General features: G+C 44.1%; 1 protein-coding gene across 3 annotated transcripts in view; it reads right to left on the bottom strand.

Moving 5' to 3' along the window:
- The window catches only part of LOC148019608 (uncharacterized), a 111,188-nt gene that overhangs the window by 2,263 nt on the left and 88,797 nt on the right, over positions 1 to 20,128 (bottom strand). For all 3 annotated transcript variants that reach the window (XM_087699717.1, XM_087699715.1, XM_087699716.1), the window contains one exon: positions 953 to 1,022. In XM_087699717.1, the coding sequence (XP_087555843.1) occupies positions 953 to 1,022 (70 nt within the window). The remainder of the gene's footprint in view (positions 1 to 952; positions 1,023 to 20,128) is intronic.

Below are 20,128 nucleotides of genomic sequence, written 5' to 3'. Positions count from 1 at the left end.
TGAGAGGATGAGGAGAGAGGACTTCTTCGAAACCTAGGAATTGGGGCACTTTTTTCCACACTGCAACTCAGATGATCTGGCATTATAGTCCACTAGATAGGTTGTCCACACAACCATTGTATTTGTGATGTACTTAGCTACTCTTTACAAAGTTCCTTGTACTGTGGTTTTGGTCTTAGGGGCTCCTTGTACTATGGTTTTTGGCCTTAGGGGTTCTTCACAGAGGCACTATCAATAGAATTTCTTTTCTTGACAGAAAAAAGGACTGCTTGCATACTGTAAAACAATATAGTATGTGTAATAAATGCATGTCTCAGTTATCACAATCACTTCACTTCCATTGACCTGACCTTATAACTAGCAAGAGCATTCCCAGTGGTATGTACTGCAAAGCCAAAGCATGCAAGCATCCAGGATCAGATTCTTTTGTGTGAAAAGAGCAATACCATGGCCAACGCTCTCATATGTTAGGGGGGTAAATGGGGCTGCCCAGACTATAGAGCACAAACTGTTGACAAATCAGCATGCATGCAAGCCAAGCTATAACACTGCATTCTCTACAGATGGGCCAGCCTATAGAGCACACTGTTGACAAATCAGCAGTCATGCAGGTCAAATTCCTAACACTGCATCTCTCATGTGAGATACCGTTCACTCCATGACTACAAGGCCTCCCATTATCCATGAACCTTCACAACAGGAGGCTCCCTGTCTGCATACATTTAAGGCCGTTTTATGAGATGGATTCTGATAACTGCGATTATCTTCCTCTAAAAGATACAATTATATTTTTTTATGTTGTGATTGTAAAATCCTGTATTATGCATAAAAGGAGCTATATGCAACGAAAATATTTGATCAGTTTTTTCAGTGCAACTTGCATACAATCCTTACAGATTAGGGCACCAGAACTAATAATACTAGAAATGAGAAGAGAAAAATTATGACTTACTGATAGGCCCTAAACCAGTTTTCCTTTCGAAAGTTATCAAGTCCTTCATGCTGTTTACAACCTCTGCAATCTGGTGGAAATAAAGTGAATCCTTCTCAAAACATTATGCATAGAAACAAATAAGAAGATAAGACAAGTATGATAGTTTTCAAACAGTATGCACGTCTTTGATTTTTTGAACCAATAAGAGTTCTCAGATACCAGTTTGAAAAGACTATGTGATAACAAAATCTCCTGTGGAATAAGTCAAAACACACATTTTTGACAGTTTCAAGTTCAAGGTTTATAAGGATTCGTTGTGTTAACACAATTTGTTTCAAATAATCATGTGAAAACATATGTATGGGTTAAGAATGAAATCCTCGAAAGGTGCATCCATAGGCAAAATATGCAAGCCAAGGTCTCTAAGCAGCATGCCTCAGCCCCTTGCAGACTGAATAAAAGTGGCATACAAGGAGCCATCTATCAACTTGGGTGTTGGCTCCAAATTATGATGTGTTTATAGTTGTGGTTAACCAACCATTGGATGAATAGACCCCTTTTTGTGGGACAAGCTTTTATGCCCATCAGCGGTGCCTTGGGCACATAATGGTGGCTTTCAGGTCTCTTCCCAAGCAATAAAGCTTGCAAAAGGACCCTGTACAACTCCCATGTGATACTCGATACCGGTGGTTGCCCCGTGTAATGCACAACTAAATTTCCCAAAAAATGTGTGCATGCAGGCACGTGTGGGTGTGCATCCAAACAATACATAGTAGGTGCCAACCACAGAGGACAGCACATAACTTCAGTCAACGACATCTTCTAAGGTAGTAATTCCGTTTTTTTGGAAATAAAACATGCTCTCACAAGCGGTTCAGGAAATACTTTGCTCTGATAAGTGCTTTATTAAGTCATCCAGGTGTACAATAATCTTTCTCCAGCTAGCAGTGAGCTTTGTAAGAAATGGAAAACCAAGTATTTTCCCCTTGAAAGTGGCTGAAAACAGCTTCCCAAATGAGTGGCTGTCCAATAGCCGAAGATAGTAGACACACAGTTACCAGGAATGGGGAATGGGAGCAGGGCAATCCTGAGGTCAACACTTCACAAGTATTCAAAGGCACTCTAGAAGCATCACTCTAAAGATCATATTGCATCAGTACAAACAAAATGAGCTGCGCACCACATAGTAACCTGCAAAATGAGTACATATTATAGAAGCATCAGTACAAACAAAATGAGCTGTGCACCATATAGTAAGACCGCTTGATGCTGCAAAATGAGTACATATTATAGAAAGAGGACCTAAATAGAGTAAGTCTTAAGCTGTATATGTATGCAAAGCCTGAAACAAATATGAAAAAAGGGCCAAGGCCAATACAAATGTCTATGTCAAGACTCAAGGGAGGGGGGAAATTTTTAGGCAAGCTTTTCAAGCATCAAAGACTTTAGGTCAGCTTTTACTCTACTTTTTGGATAATGTTGCAAACTGTGACAACATGCACAAAACATTGAGGATGGGCATGATTGAGGTTATTCCCTAAGGGATCACTCACGAGTAGGAAACAAAAAATGGAAGAGACATGAGTGATTCTGGCACAACATGATCCCTTGCCCGCAAGTATTAGTCTTCCTTAATTGGTGACTTTTGTGTTAATGATGTTGGCCTAGGCCAAATTACTGATCCGTATATTTGTAAACTAGGTTGCTACAACACGTCTTACTGATGTAGGGCAGGGTAATGTGTTGTTTGTGTTGTTCTTGTAGCATTGCAATTATTAACTAGTGTGATTATTAATTGATATATTGCGATTGTTAGCTAGTGCTGTTGTTAATGTTGGTCTCCTAACATTGTATCAATCAATTGTCACCAATTACATTATCCTTGTCTTAATGATGAGTGGCCCCTTAGGGAATAACTCAATGGGTTATTCCCTTCCATTTCTTGTTTCACACAAATTGGTATCTTACATGGCATCCATCCTATATTGGAGACAAACTAGAGCTAGTTGCACAACTGGGTGGTGCATTAGATTGAGCCTCAAGTCGAGTCTAAATAACCATAGCTGAATTTCTCTCTTCTCACACTTCTTAGATGATGCCATATCACACATCAGCACATATTTATATTTTGAAATACATTTTGTGAATGGTTGTTTGTTATTAATAAATATAGTGGAATGACACATGTGACCATATAGGTACTAATAGTCTTGTTATGTGCCACTACCACCAAAGTCTTTGGGATGACCAAACCTAATGTGGCTGGCATGACCAATCCGGTCCTCATGCTGGTAGGGTTTGGTGTACCCGTGCAACAACCTGGCACTTGTGATGCGAGATGACAACATGGGGATTGAATTTGGCCAGTAAGTTACAACAGAGGAGGCAAAACACAAAAGAGGCAGGAAAACCATGAGACTGCAGTGTCATGGCAAATGCCAATGCATTGCAGAAAAACAAGCCATAGATCAAGTTCTTAGACTACATGAAGACTAAGAACTATGGTAGCCAGCCATGATTCGGAGGTGGCTAATTTGTCTGTATAACAAGGGCATTGCAAGACAAGTCTAGAGCAGGGACTCTTATAATGATCATCAAAGATGATAAAAATGAGTTAAAACCACAAGCAAAAGAAGTGGTGTGTGCACATTGGTAGAAGACACCACACGTGTTAAAAGCAAATGCGATGATTCAACGGTCAACAAACAATGGGAAGAATCATGCGTGTGCTTGGAGACCTTACTTGCTGCCCAAGTCCAACCAGTCACCTCCTTCCATGCCCAGTTTGATGGCTTCTTAGATGGGCCCTAAAAAAACTCAGGCCAAGCATAACAGCCTAGGTTAGGTTCATAACACTTTACTAGCAAGCCTATCATAAACCCACATACTATATCATGCAGTTCCAGGAAAGCAAGTTTGGGAAGAGAACGTATCAATGAACTCATGGTGTCCTTAGTAAGGAGGTTGGAATTTCCAGGAGTTGTGAACCAACATTGTAGACCTAGGGAGCCTATCATGGCCTATTGGTGTTTGTGATATAGTAAATGTCTCTTGCCTAATGGACAATATATGGCATTTACTGTATATCAAATACATCATAATGGTTGTAAAATAGTATGTCTCATTGAGAGTATAGAGTCTTTGCTAAAGCAAAACTAGAGGATTCGAATGGGGTAGCCTTTGGCTTGAAGGGGAGTACAAATTAGATCCAAAGATAAAGTTTTTTTGTTTTTGTTTGTTTCTTTGTTTGTTTTTGGTGGAAATTTACATCTTATCTCCTCCCAAATGTTAGCCATCTTGAACTTGTAACTTTGCCTCTATAGTCGGGAGGAGATAAGATGGCCTAACAAATACACATGCCTTGCACGAGAGAGAGAGAGAGAGAGAGAGACAGAGAGAGAGAGAGAGAGAGTTTACGAAAAAAAAAAAAGAGAGAGAGAGAGAGGCTAGAGCCATCTTGCATCTTGTAATTTTGCAATCTTGTACTTGTATTTTTCGTAATTAATACAATTACCCATTTTGGAAGAGAGAGAGAGAGAGAGGCTGCAAAACAACAAGCAAAAAATCATCAATCTAAAGCCCAAAAAAAAAACCATCTTTTTCATTTGTGTACTTGTCAATGCGTTTCCTGCAAGGGGAACATGGCTGGAACATTTCAACTAGGAAAGGACTATCCAAAACAAAGGCTTGAGCATCTCTTTACCTTGAAACACATTCCCTATTCCTAAATATCAAGGATTGGTGTTTCCTCATTCCAAGCTAGCATTTCCTCTGTTCTATGTCATTGTGAGTTGACGACATTTGTGTGTACATTGCAACAAGCACGATAGCCTATAGGTCAAGGTAGCTTTTCTTGCCAACACATGATAAAGAATGTTTAAGAATATATTTCACCATGCATTTTGGGATTAAAGAACACATTTTAGCAAAAGCTATCAATCTAAGTCCCTTCTTCAGAGTCCATATGATATGCAGTACTATTGATAAGCTTTCAACTCCTAGGTCTCTAAGTAAACTACCTCTCTGCCATTCTCTTCCAATGGCAAAACCTTGGAAATGTGTTTGACTTGAGCTTCACAAGTCCAAGAAAAGAGAGATCTATCATTGACTCCCCAAAAAGCACAGAGAGGAAATATACAATATAAGCTCTGAATATGACTTCATTGTGAGAGAGGATAGGATCGAAGCTCAGCACAGAAAACCAGTAGACAGTGTGAGAGTAAAGCACGACATCCAATACGATTGATGCACAGTCCATCCATAATGAGCAGCCAAAGCAACCATAGACTTGATGGTCGTCATGTGGGAAGTAGGAGCAAATGTCTCCTCATAGTCAATGCCTTTCTTCTGTGCATAGCCTTTAGCTACAAGCCTTGCCTTGTATTTGTCAATGGATCCATCTGCATTCCATTTTAGCTTGTAGACCCATTTTGTTCCAATGGCTTTCATTCCAAATGGCAAAGACACCAAATCCCATGTTTAATTCTTAGTGATAGAATCCAATTCAGCTTGCATTGCTGCCATCCAATGCACACTCTGTTGTGCATCCTCAAAGCATTCACGCTCATCATCAAGGGTGCTTGCTGTCATACTCCATGGTATGTGCGGTATCATGCATACGAGCTTGCCTTCTAGTGCGACCAGCCATGGGTGCATCCAGATGACTATCTTTCATAGTCTGTAAATACCATCTAGGCATTTGTCTTGCCTCCTGACTATGCATAAGCTCTTGCTGAATTTCAGTTTCAGCACTTTGCTGAATATTCAGATCAGCCAATGGCTGATTTTCTGCATTTTCCAAAGGAGCAACTGGTTGAACATTGAGTTCACTTGCTAAAACTCTAGCTGAATCACCAAATGTAATGGGCAGCATCCCTTTAAATACATCACGAGCAGCCTGATATGTGTCTAAACCAGTCAGGGACGATTCTGATTTTTCATCAAATTGTACATCCCTATTGACAAACACCTTTTTAGAAACAGGATCATAGAGTCTGTAGCCTTTGCTCTCACTGCTATATCCCACAAAAAGACATTTAACAGCCTTGTTATCCAACTTTTTTTTGAGTACCTTTGGAATGTGTGCATATGCAAGGCACCCAAAGGTATGAAAGTGTCCAACAGAAGGTTTCCGGATGTTCCAAGCCTCAAAAGGTGTAATTTTTTTCAAAGCTTTGATGGGGCATCAGTTCAAAACATGGCAAGCACACATGACTACTTCCATCCAAAAACTGAGAGGCAAGCTCTTTGCTTTCAACATACATCTGAACATCTCCACAAGTGACCGATTCTTCCCCTCTGCAACCCCATTTTGCTGTGGAGTATAAGCAGTAGTGTACTGATGGACAATGCCCTTCTGCTTCAAAAAAGAATTCAGCATAGAGGACATGTATTCCCCCCCTTGGTCCAAACGGAGAGTCTTAATTTTACAACCAGACTGGTTTTCAACAAGTGCAATAAAAGCCAAGAATGCATCATACACTTCTAACTTTTTGACCAAAGAGTAGACCCAACAAAATCGAGTAAAGTCATCAATAAAAAGTCACAAAATAGTAACATCCTCCCAATGACTTTATCCGCATAGGCCCATATACATTTGAATGTACTAACTGCAACCTGGCTGTTGCTCGAAAAGCAACATCACGGGGAAACCAAAAGCGATGCATTTTTCCCAAAATACATCCTTTGCACAAGTGCTCAGGAGGTCTCTCCAGTAGAGATAATCCATCTAGCGTACGCTGTAAGAGCATCAAGTTGCCAAAGTTCACATGCCCCATCCTAGCATGCCATAACTCTGCCTATATCATAGCAGGAGTAAGAGTGGATGCCAAGTACACTGACTGATCAACTGAAAGAGCATCCAACTCGTATAACCCATGACATAAAGTGCCTGTCAAGACCAAAGTCATGTGTTCTTTGTCTCTCACCATGCATCTGTCATCATCAAATGCGACCTGCAATCTACAACGTGCCAAAGAAGAAATAGAGAGCAAATTTTCCTTTATGCTTGGCACAAATAAAGCATCCTGTAGGTGGAGAATAGAGCCATCAATGGCTATGAGCACAATTTTCCCAATATCTCAAACAGGGTATGATGCATTGTTGGCACACTGTACAACCTTGCTAACTAGAGTTGCACTAACAAAAACAAATAAATCTCTGCAAGATGTAATATGCCTAGAAGCACCACTGCCAAAAAACCAAGTGCTTGCATCCTCAGTAGAACTAAATGCTCGATTTGCCCAAGAGATGTCATAATTGCATGTGTAAAAACAATAGGTCTCGTCTGTAACAAAGAACGCAGACTCAGTAGCAGTGAAAGGGGCATCAGAAATAGACAATCTTGACTGCTTTTCCTTGGCAATGCGCTTTCTGCATTCAGTGATGTAGTGGCCTGGATTTTTACAGTAATGGCATTTGCCCTTTTTGGCTTACGTGCCCTGTTGGTTTTTATTTGCTTGTGATGTGTTAGGGTCCAGAAGTCCCAGAACTCTGTGGAGCATTCTTTACTTGGCTGCCTTTGCCCTTCTGTCTAGCCATAAAAGCTTGCTCAGAGGCGATAGCATCCACACCACTATTTCTCCTTGTTTGCTCCTCCTCTAGAAGCAAAATGACTAATTGAAGAAAAGTCATTGGCTGCGCGACAATCCTCATGGTGAGGTTTAAGGCCGTATGAAAAACCAAGTACGAAGGAGGTAATGAGTTCAAAGTAGTAGATATCATTTGTGCATCCGAATAGTACTCGTTCACATTCATGAGTTGCTCTAGCAAGTCCTGAATTTTGTTCAAGTGATCCTAAATAGAATCACCTTCATCCATTTTCAATGTCTCTAGCTCTTTCTTTAAGAGCTGTGAGTCTCATTCTTGAGTGCAAACATCTGCTCCAAAGTTAGCCAAGCTTCTCGTGAAGAAGCTGCTGGACAAACGTGGGGGATGATTGACCGCTGAACTACCAATGCAATCAGCAACACAGCTTGTGCATCTCGTGTATCCCATGCTTTTTGAGCTGCTGTTCTTTGGGAAAGTGGCTGAAGTGGAGCAGGTTGAGGTGCCCGTTGTGCACGTCCTCCTGGAGGAGTAGTTGGAGCCACAACTCCAGGTCAAGCTTCTTCTCCACTGACATAATCCCAAAGATTTTTGGCCACAAGTACATTCTTCATCATGAAGGACCAAAGTGAATAGTTATTTCCATCCAATCTGTCCTCTTTGGATACATAGGTGAAGACATCTCCTCCCTGATTTGCCATGATTATCAATTACCAAGAAAAAGCAAAAGAGCAATGTCGAAGCAAGATTACACTAGCAATCTAAAAATTTCCAAAAATTGCAGGAAATAACTTTTTGCAATTAGTGTACAAAGGTGTACTCTATCAAAACTGTTTGTAATGCACGCAATTCAATGTGCATTTAGTGTTCGGCAACACTGTACCAGTAAAATTTTCAAAATTTCTTACCTCAAATTTGTTCAAAGCAGTCTTTCAATGACTATAACTGCAGTATGTATGCCAATGTCCCCAGAAAACATAAAAGCCCCAAGTTTTTGATAAATTTGCCAAAAAATTTGCATCCAATGTGTCCTAGACACGTTTTTGAATGCTGTGCCTATTGCGTAAGAACCCCTGCTTCCAGAAATTGCAGCTGGAATTTAAAAAAAAAAAAACGTTGACCACAGAAATAACGTGTTGACTGGCACAATTTCATCAGTAGGTTAACGGTGGGTTCGTCGGATATAGGCGATGCTCAGGCTGAGCTCACAGTAGGACGCGCGTTAGCAAATGGATGACTGGCAGGGCGTGCAGCAACTAGTGGGCGACGTCAACTCTGGCAGGGCATGGAGCAGTTGACGCGGCATTTGACGGGGTACAGTAGGCACAGGGGTGCAGTCGACTGGCGAAGGGAAGGCGTCAGGCGGTACTGCTGGCGGGCACTGGCGGAACATTCTATTAGCGAGAGCAACACAGAGGGCAGGCATTGGTCACACAGGCAGATGCAACACAATAGGCGGACTGGTGGGGCACTCGTGCTGGGCGTGATGAGCATGGTACTAACAGTACAAGCAGAGGAGCGTGACTGCTGAAACTAATCGAGGACTTCTATAGGCTAAGCGGAACAAAGCCTCAACTGAATAGAGCCAATGCTCTGATACCAAATGTGAGAGAGAACAGGATCGAAGCTTAGCACAGAAAACCAGTAGACAGTGTGAGAGTGAAGCACGACACCCAATACAATTGACTAAAAGAGTGTAGTATGCAAGTACAAAGTACAACCCTTAAACCTTAGGATTGTTGGGAGCGTTCACACCCGAACATGGTAAGTGCTCGTAAGTGTGTCATAAGCACATCCGAAATAATACCATAAGTCTGGGGAAAAAAACCTCTCCTACCGGGAGTAAAAAGTACCCCCGTGTCCTACTAATCACCGACACTCCTATGTGAGAGTAGGCGTAAGTGAGGCGTGTGTGAAATACCCAACATTCATCGATACATCAAAATATTACAAAAGACAGTGTAATATGAGGGCTAAGTGAAAAGCCAATAGATTTGTAATACCAAACCATACATGAACCTAAAAGAAACAAGTTTGTTGGATCCAAACTATAGCCATGTTAACCATGAAACACATGTCAGTAGGGATGAAACACGAAAAACATCTTGCTAACGAAATGTTTTAGTATACAACATTTCATCTACCATACCAATTTCAATCCAAGCAAAAGAAAAAGAAAAAACCATTTCTATTAACATACTATTGATGATACGTATTTTAGATGTGTTACTCCATGTTTTGTGTAATGCTTGACTAAAAACATACCCAAGGGTGAAATATTTTATGTTGAAACACAATGTTTTGGGGATGAAACATTTTAGGGGTGAAATGTTTTCCGGTTACCTTGTGTGGAGGAGCATATAACAATCTTGATCTAGATCAACAGCATGACTGCATCTCATTATCCAAATGAACCAAGTAAAAATATTGTAACCATATCCCACTTGTGACAATGTCCCTCAATCACATCTAGTTGTGATATTGACATAAAAATCATGCCCAAATGATATCTAGAGATAAGAAGGTATAAGCTCTCCTAAAGATTCTCGTAGTTATTGATACTCAATTTAAGGTGGCTGATGCACAAAGAGAGCCACAAGTAAGAGCAACAATATAAAATTATACTACTTGGTGTAATTTTATATAGGCAAATGGATGCATATCGTACACTTGCATAAGGCCACTCTTTGGTGCCAGCTCATCTATCCACTTGTGTCTATCCCTTCCACTTTCTTAACCTAGCTCATATACTCAAGCCTACTAACATCCCCGTTGATGCACAATCAATTAGAACCTATTGCCATTGTCATCAAAGATGAGATGTGATTATTAAGATATTTTGCCTCCCCTAAGTTCCATGTCATGCTTATAAGCATTATTTTCTATGTTGGATTAGTCTTTGGCACATTAGGAGTACTTCCAATGCATACATTTTTTGAGTTGGCCTTGGATATCCATGGTCATGTGGGCCATGTTCAAGGATTGTTATTGTGGCAAGTTAGTCCCATGGTTTGTGCTAGTGTGATCCTCAAAGGGGTGGCTGCTTTGTGGATGGAAACTATCCACACCACCCTACTTGTGTCTACTTTGCGATTCCCTTTTCTTGTCATTGTAGCCCAATGTTTTGTAGCCTTTTGGCTTTCTATGCTGTTTTCTAATTGTCTTGGAGTCTACTTGGTTGGCCAGAAGACCCTTTGTGAATATTCCTATTGATTAATTCATGAGAGAGAGAGAGAGAGAGAAAGAGAGAGAGAGAGAGAGAGAGCATGTGTGAGCGAGCGAGAGAGAGAGAGAGATGCATATGATTGCGATGGCGGGGAGTTGGTCTGCGCTGGCGCCGCCTGTGTCTGACGACCTGCCGAAGGTCGTCTGACCTGCCCGTCCCGCCCTCCGCTTCCTTCTGGGCCCTGCCAGTTCGTCTTACCCTGCGCCTGCGAACCTGCGCCCATCTGGCCCTGCGTGCGCCCGTCTGCCCTCCTGCGCCCGTCTGGCCCTCCTGCCGCCGCCCCTCTGACCTGCGGGCTTGGCGCCGCCCTGCGCGCCGCCCTGCCCTCTCGCCTGTCGCTACCCCCTGCGCCCCTTCGTCGTCCCCTTGCGTGCCGTTCGTCTTTCACCCGCCTGCGTGCTGCGCCGCCCTGCCCTGTGATTTCTTCGCCTTCCTGCCCTGCGCGCCGCCTGGCCTCTTCCTCCAGGGTAGCGCAGGCTTGACTGGATCCTGCGCGAAGCTGGGGACCAGCAATACGTCCCTCCGCAGGATCGACCTCACCTAACCTAGCTCGTCCTCTGCCAGTACGCGTGTGAAGGCAGCAATATGGCTGGCCTGGATTTGGATTTTCTTGACCGGACGGTGGCAGCCCTTGGCCCTGATTCTGATGCAGAGGAGCCGGAAGATATGGTGCCCTGCACGGAGGAGTTACCGCCAAGTTCTGAACAGCCGCCTGCCGGCAAACGCTCCAAGCATACACCTCATGAGCCAATGAGTCCTCCGGAACGCTCCTATGCGCAAGTGGCCTCTGATCCTGTGGATTCGCAGGAAATTGACTGGGAGCACTTGCTGGACTTCGCCAATACTCTGCTTGGTGATTATGTCCAGCATAATACCGAATCTTTTTCTGTTGCGGGAACGGATGATGTGCTGGAAGCCACGATGGACCCCAAATCAGTCTTGCGATCCTTCTCGGTGTTCTATGACCGTGCAGTTATACTTTTCTTCACTGGCAGGATCCCAGTGCTTTCGCACATTCGCCAGTGGTTGCACCATCTATTGCAAGGGGAGTCTGTTGAGGAGATCTTCCTTGGACCTCGCGGGTTTTATGAGGTCCTGCTGAAATCAGAAACGCATCGAGCTGAGCTCCTGTCCAAGTTGCCGCTATTCTTTGATCGCCGCTTGGTCCATGTGGTGCCATGGCGCCCCATGGCCGACTTCCAGCGTCTGCTTCAATGCGAATGCCCGGTGTGGGTGGAGGTGGAAAACTGTCCGGCGGTCTATTGGCCCATGTTGAAGGATGCGATGGCAGTGGTGGGAACAGTGCTGGTTCCCCCAAGCCTCAGGGCGATGAACCGCAACCGTTTATGTATGCTTTGGGACACGGCCAGGAAAAGGCCCGCGTGGCTTCGCCTCAATTGCTCGGGCATGCATCCTTTGTATTTTCGCTTAAAATGGGGCAACTTTGCGGGCCACTGCTTTTCATGTGGTAAACTGGGGCATTTCATGGCCAAAAGCCCTGAAAAGCAAACGTCTTCGGAGGATGCGCAGGTTGTGTTGCCCAAGGACGACATGGTGCTTGATGCCACGCCCCCGGAAGCCTTTCAGTCTCCTCAGGTCATGGATAAAGGCAAACAACAGGTCCTGAGTGTGGATTCCCGTCGCACTGACTGGATTGAGGCACGTCCTAAAAAAGGTAAAAAGTTGGATGCAGGCCTGGCGGATCCTGGGCCTTCCGCTTCCTAGGATTCCGTGCGCACGTATACGCGCCGGAAAGAAATGGCCACTCCACAGCAGGCTGCGCGTCCTACGGCCCCGTCGGGCCCCCGCAATCAGTCTCCAAGGAGAGCCTATACCGACGGCCCCAGAGGCCCACCTGCCAAGCTGGCGTTCGATGCCAAAGGAAATGTTATTACACCCCGGGATCGGCGTTATCCCCGCCCCTCTCCCAAGGCAGTGGATTTCCCTTCTACCTCCAAAGCAGGTCGCCAGAATTCTTTCGCAGTATTGGCTGATTTTCTGGATGAGGGTGTCCTGGATGCTCTTGCGGAAAAGGTGAAATCGAGGCAGCAGGCGCCTCATTCCTGACTTCCTTCTTTGAGGATACATGAAGATAGCCACGTGGAATGTGCGAGGCATTTGCTCTCGCCATAAGCAACATGCCATGTGGACCGTCTTGCACGAGAACCAATGGGATGTATTGTGTGCAGTTGAGCACAAACGTCACGGTGAAGCAGGGAAAGTGATAGATTGTCATGGATTCCATCTCTTTTATGCAGGGACCCATGCTACGCACTATTCGGGCGTGCTGTTGATTGTCCATGAGAAATATCAGCCTGTCCTTGTTAAAAATGATGTGCAGGGCCGTTTTCTGGTGATCGAAGTCTTATTTGAAGGAGAGATTTTATGGCTGTTGGGCCTCTATGCTCCGAATGATCCCGCATCCCGACGGGATCTTTGGTCCACTTTGCAGGGCTCCATGTCACTCGGCCGAAGGGGGTTCTTGATGGGAGATTTCAATATGTGTGTTGACTCTTCTCAGTCCACTTCAGGGCATTCGGTAATGGATACGCCGGAAAGCCAGGTGTGGAGTTCCTTTGCTTTGCACGTGCTCAAGCAAGATCTTTGGTCGTGGCTTCACCCTTCTTTTCCAGGGTTTACTTTTCATTCCGCACAATACGCAACTACCTGGTCGCGACTGGACAGAATGTATATCATGCAGAGCGATGATTTTCTTCCCGAGATGTTGGAAATGAAGGTCTTGCGGCAATATGCGTTGTCAGACCATTTCCCCCTCCAGCTTGAGATGCGGGCACACTCTATTGCCCCTTTTGTGCAATTCCTGGAGAGGCTCCCTTTACGTTTCAACTCCTCTTATTTGAAGCATTCAATTTTCCAGGGCTATATGCAGCAGCTGATTGAGAGGTTCTTATTGGACTTCGCCTCTGAGGGCTTGCCTTCGTTTGCACGGCTGCTCTCTAATGTGCAGCGAGTTGCTCGCCAGTATGGGATCCATCATGTCTCGCTTTGCCGCCGTCGTCGACATGCAGCAGAAGACTTACTGGCTTTGGTCCGTTCCTTGCTCCTGGATTCCCCTGATGATGATTTTCTGCTGTCTCTGGAGAGGCGGTTGGCCCATCTTATTCAAGTGTTTCAGTTGAAGTCTTATCAACAGGCTAAGCTGCACAACTTGACGGACACAATGCAAGATAGCGCCTGCCAGTCTCATAAGTTCTTTCGCGCCTTGCATGCGTCTCCGGCCCGCGAAAATATGACCAGACTCTAGGATTCGGAAGGTCGCATGGTCACGGATCCGCAGACCATTGTCACTATGTGCAGAAACTATTTTATGGAACTTCTTGGTTCCTCTTCCTCGCCCTCTAGCCAGGTTACGCATGCCCGCTCGGTCTTCTATCATCTGGTCCGCCAGCAGGTTCCAGTTGATATGCAAGCCGCTTTGGAGATGGATATTTGCGAGGACGAGGTTATGGACGTTTTGTTGCGCCTGTCGAATGATAAAAGTCCTGGCTGGGATGGTCTCACTAATGAATTCTTTCAGACCTCGGCCACGCAATTGGTGAAGCCATTGGTGGCCATGTTTCAGCAAGTATGGGAAACGGGGGTCATGCCCTCCTCATGGAAAGAAGGCCTTATCAAGCTAATTCCAAAGGTCCCTTCGCCGTCAAAGTTGCAACACTGGAGACCAATCTCTTTGATGGGCTCCATGTATAAAATCTACTCCAAAGTGCTGGCGAACCGGCTTCACAAGCATCTTCCAGCTATTGTGCATCCTCTCCAATATGGTTTCATTAAGGGCCGCAACATTCTGCATAATATCTTAAATGTGCAAATGGCTATTGACTATGCGCGGCACTCCGGTCAGGAAGTGGTATTGATCCAATTGGACTTGGAAAAGGCGTTTGATTATGTGGACTGGTCTTTCATTGCAGACCTCATGTCGGCTATGGGCTTTGGTACCCGCATGTCCCGATTGATCTACACCATTAGTGCTGAGGCTTCTTCCAGAGTTATGCTTAATGGTGGAGTTACAGAGCCATTTGCCCTTGCACGTTCGGTCAGACAGGGTTGTCCTCTGAGTCCTCTCTTCTTCGCCCTGGCCACTCACCCGGTCCTTTCAATGTTATCCTCCATGGCAGCATCTGCTTAGCTGGCCCGCCTGTCTCTTCCGTTGGGTCAGCATTTCGTTAGCCAATCTTTGGCTGATGACACCTTTATGATTTTGCAGGCGGACAGGGACAACATTCGCAGGGCATTAGATGTTTGGACACTCTTTGGTCAGGCCTCTGGGCTTCGCATCAATGCCCTTAAGTCAGCCATTCTCAGTTGTACGGAGCCTGATCTACAGTCCTTAGGCTGGCAAGGCCAGGTGGTTTCCCGTGGCTCCATTGTCAGGCACCTTGGATACCCGTTGGGGGTGGATGTACGGCCAAAAGACCTACTGAAGTGGATTTCACACAAACTGGCCGCGAAGTTTATGTATTGGAAGTCGCAAGCGTGGCCATTCCATGTCCGCCTCAAAGTGGCCCAGACAATCATGCTTCCAATGCTAACATATTTCCTGCCTTTGTTACCATGGACGCCTACTACTTTGAAGGCCCTCACTCATCCCATCCGTTTCATGCTGTGGAAGAAGGACTCACTACAGGCCGGCATTTCCTGGATTTCCTGGTCACACGCATGTACCCCTAAGCGCATGGGTGGAGGAGCTATTTTGGATGCACACACTCATATGTTAGCTCTCCGTTGGTCCCTTTTCCGTGCCATGTGTGTGGACCATCACCCATGGATCATCATAGCCCGTTATTTTCTTGAGGACAGCGGGCTCCGCCATGGCAACACACGGGTTCGGGCCTCCTGGTGGCATGTCCTTAATGCCGACTCTCGTATTTCCTGTCCCTCTTCCTCTTTGTTACTGCACTTGGTCGGCTCTTGGAAAGCGGTGCTCCAAAAGGCCCATTGGCACCCAGTAGGGGACCGCTTGCAGACTAACTCCTTTCAGCTGGAATTGTTGGCAGTATCGAGACTCCTTTCATGGGAAGATAAACATCAACTCAGACCAAGATTTAATCGCATGGCCCGTTTAGGTGTGACGTCGGTTGCGGATGCCACCCTTACCACTCGCAATGTCCTCCTATCATTTCGGACTGCTCGGCGACTCTTCAAGATCCCGCGTGGATACCGTGCTTTATGGGAGCAGCTTTCGTCGGAGCTTCAGGGTCGGCAACCCTTTCCGGCCTTGACTGTGGATCGCCCTTGGCAGGACTGGGACCTTGCAGGCCGCCTGAGTCTGGAAAAGGCCTCTACTAATCAGGTGTATCATCTTCTTGTTCAAGATCACCAATGGCTGGGAGAGAAAGCTAATACTGTTTGGGGACTGCGGAAATCACTGTCATGGTGGCAGAAAACGCTGATGGAGGGCTGGCTAAATAAGACACCTTTCAAATGCAAGGTTTTTCTTTGGCGGGTGATGATTGGTGGACTTCCTCTGGCCTCGGCCCTTGCCAAGCGTCGCATCTCGAATGGCAATTGTTTCTTCTGTACCACACCGCCGGAATCGGCCCGACATCGTTTTCTCTCTTGCTCGCTCGCCAAGAATATCTGGTCGCTCTTGTCGCACATTTGGCGCGCGGTGGTGGGGCCCTCGCTAACTCCTTTCGACTGGGTTTTTGTGCGCCCGAAGTATCCCGCACCGCCACAGTTGCATGAGAAGATCTTATTTCACTTTTTCAGATATTGGGGATGCTGGCACATTTGGACTACACGCAATGCTTTTCTCTTTGATTCGGCCTCTAATGTACCCCGACATATTGCCAGGCTTAAAGGGCTCTTGCATTGGCAGCTAGATATCATCCGACACTCCGACTTGCTCCCTCGGGAGGACTTGCATCCGTGGCATATGGCAATTGCCTCTGGGTCGTTGCCATGATTGGTGTATCCTTTTCAGTGCATTACTACGGGGCTTCCCCACACGTTGGCCTAGGGCCCTCGTGTATCTTGTAATCAGAAAAAAGAGAGAGAGAGAGAAAGAGAAAACCTCTTCACATGTTGGCTTTGTGTCATCATGTATCTTGTAATCCTGTAATCTTGTATTTTTTTTCGTAATTAATATAATTACCTTTTACGAAAAAAAAAAGAGAGAGAGAGAGAGAGAGAGAGAGAGAGAGAGAGAGAGAGAGAGAGAGAGAGAGAGAGAGCCATATAATCTTATATTTTTTTCATAATTATTACAATTACCTTTTATGAGAGAGAGAGAGAGAGACTTGCGAGGGGGGACAAATGCATCACTCTCTACAGAAACTTAGATATTGCCTTACGTTCAATATACTGGTCAAGCAACTAGTCAGTTGGATAATTCCCAAAACCAGTTCTCATAGTTCCGTATCTTCAAAAACCTTTTGAAGTTCACTGCGATGCTTATGGGGATTGCATTGGAGCTGTACTTAACCAAGAGCATCATGCAGTAGCATTTGAGAGCCGACGCCTCAAGGACCATGAGCTACATGCTCCAGTATATGAGAAAGAGCTTATGGTGGTGGTACATGCTCTTCAAGTATGGAAACATAGATACTTCCTCACTCAAAAGAAGCTCTCAGAGAAACAGATGCGTTGGGCAGATTGGGGAGTATGTACAAGATAATCAAACTAATTTCTAGATTTTAAGAAGAATGATGTTTTGGATAGTAGCATATATATGACGAGGGTGCTGCACTCCTTTTCCTCTTATCATGAAAAAGGGGTCATCCTGTTTTTCACTACAAGAATGTCTATGATGTCTTTTGTATGATCATCGTTGCTGTTGTTGTGCAAGAGAACTTTGTTGAGGACATGGGGTTTTATGAGGTCATGTGAACACCCTTGTTACCATGATGTACTTTTAGGCAAGCTAACATTATTGTTTCATGATCACAAGTTGGTGCATGTTGTTCCATGGAGGCCAATGGCGGACTTTATAAAACTACTCAAGCAAGAATGCCCAATTTGGGTGGAAGTGGAGGTTTCTCTAGCTATGTGTTGGCCTCTTTTGTTTGATGCCATGGCTAAGATTGGGGAAGTGTTGGCTCTTTCTAGTACTCATGCTGCCAATAGAAATCAAATGTGCATGCTTTGGGATGCTTCCTAGAAGCGTGCTACTTGGTTGCATGTGAACTCTCATGGTATGCAATACTTGCGCTTCTGTCTCAAATGGGGAGCTTTTGTGGGACATTGCTTCACTTGTGGCCAGCTAGACCATTTTATGGTAGAGTGTACCAAAAAGAGAGAAGAGGCTCGACATGTGAATGATGTTCTTACTATAAAATAGGATGGTCTTTCCTCGCATATGCATACAGATACCCAACTTGTGGTGGGACATATAGACAAAGGGAAACAACTTGTTCCTCCTTTGATAATGCTCATGGTAGGCAAGAAGTGCATTTGAAAAAGGCAAAAGGTTTGATGATGTCTTGCAGATTGGATGCTTGCTTGACACACAAAATGTTTTGTGTACCTACGTGTGTTGTAATGATAAATCTTCTTTCCAAGGTATTGGTGTAGCATTGTTGAGCACTAAGAAAATTTATAATCTAAGGTCTCAATAGGAGTACAAAAGCCTTTGATGAACGTGGTAAAGTGATTAGTGGAATTGTAGATACCCCCCATCATAGCACTCTTGATGCGGATCAACCCTTGACTTCTAAAGTGCATAATAATGGGATGAATGCCTTCGCTATTTTTGTTGGGTATGGAGCTAATGAAGACAAACCAGCCAGCTATGGAGGGTGAAGCTCCATGGTTGGTGTGTGTGTGTGTGTGTGTATTATAATGATTTTTTTTGAAAGGTCTTACTAGAACCTGCTTTTTATTGCAAGGGGTTTTCAGCTATTTCTAACAATTCCCTATCAATTAGATAGTTTAGGATACATCCACCTAACTTTTTGCATTTCTCATATATGTTGATACTACTATCAAACCGATTATCATTGTCATCAATAAGATCTTCCTCATGTAAACTGTATATCTCTGTTTTCATAACAACTCTTTCTTTTAACACTATACTTCCTAATTTATCTATAACCGTAGCCGCTTTCATTATAGGATTATTATTAGCTATATCATAGAATATTAGGCCTAGTGCATATATTACTAATATTTCTACTGTGTAAACATCTAATGTATTCAAGATATCTACAATATAATCATCCTTGATCTTTTCTATCAAATAATTTCTCATATTAAATGTCCTATTTCAACTTCCTTTTTCACACGTTATATATATATATATATATATATATATATATATATATATATATATATATATATATATATATATATATATATATATATATATATAGAGAGAGAGAGAGAGAGAGAGAGAGAGAGAGAGAGAGAACTCTTGCAAATACACAATGAGCTAAACAAAATGACGTGATAGTACAAGTGATAGGGACTGAATAAATAGGTTGAGGTGCCTACACCTTTGACCCTTATTAAATGATAAGTGGTGTAAAAGGTGTTCACACCTAAACATACACTTTTACACACAATAATGTGTGTTCACACACATGGATAAATTAATCTAACAAATCCCTCCCTTCAGATCATGGATGGCTAAACCCATGACATGAAACATATAAAAAAGAAAAGGGAAGCTCTTATCTCAGAGAGGCAATGTCTAATCTTGTACAGTGATTTTGGAAAAATAGATATATAAGTAAGAGAGATACAACACGAGGTACGTCATGATATGGTCTACCAAAAAGCTCACGGACTGGATGTAAGACATGGTTCAAAGGTGCGTGTGCATGGCTCAGATGTTGATCAAAATTTAGTATGGCTTAGAGGTAGTGGGCAGGGCAGGCCAGGGCTGCTGAGTGCACGACACTTTTCTTGCTCCTCTTCTTCTTGTTTTGCATTAATGTGCAATAGTCCTAGACAAACTCCGTAGTAGGTCAGGTCTTGGGCAACAGCTGGTGAACACACAAGGCTGAGTTATGAAGGCAGTACAGATGTGATAGGTGGCAACATTTGAGACTGCTTTGATACCATTGTTGGGTGTGGAGCTCATGAAGACGGACCAGCATGCTATGGAGGGTGAAGCTCCGTGGTAGAGAGAGAGAGAGAGAGAGAGAGAGAGAGAGAGAGAGAGAGAGAGAAAGAAGGAAAGATCTATTAAAGGGCAGAGTGGCCTATGAGACCATAACCTTACAATTGGTATCATCATCTCGCATCAGATAAGAAGAGAGAAGATTTATGTGTAAGTTTACATGGTATATTGGAATGAGAAGTATGGAAACTGAAAAAGTTGGAAAAAACTAAGTTTAAAAAGATCAAGAGTGTAGGGTATCCCCCCCTCAGTCTATGGAATCCACCAAGACTCTACAAGCTACCTCTGATTGAGTCACCGTGCCAATCTGCCTCTGTAACGAGCAATCGTGATGCGAATG

Source organism: Lygodium microphyllum, chromosome 19 (assembly GCF_053477565.2).
Source record: "Lygodium microphyllum isolate KBCC chromosome 19, Lygodium_microphyllum_v1.1.10, whole genome shotgun sequence".
Lineage (NCBI taxonomy): Eukaryota > Viridiplantae > Streptophyta > Polypodiopsida > Schizaeales > Lygodiaceae > Lygodium > Lygodium microphyllum.
Note: the sequence above shows the minus strand (reverse complement) of the source record. Positions and strands in the feature narration are given on the sequence as shown.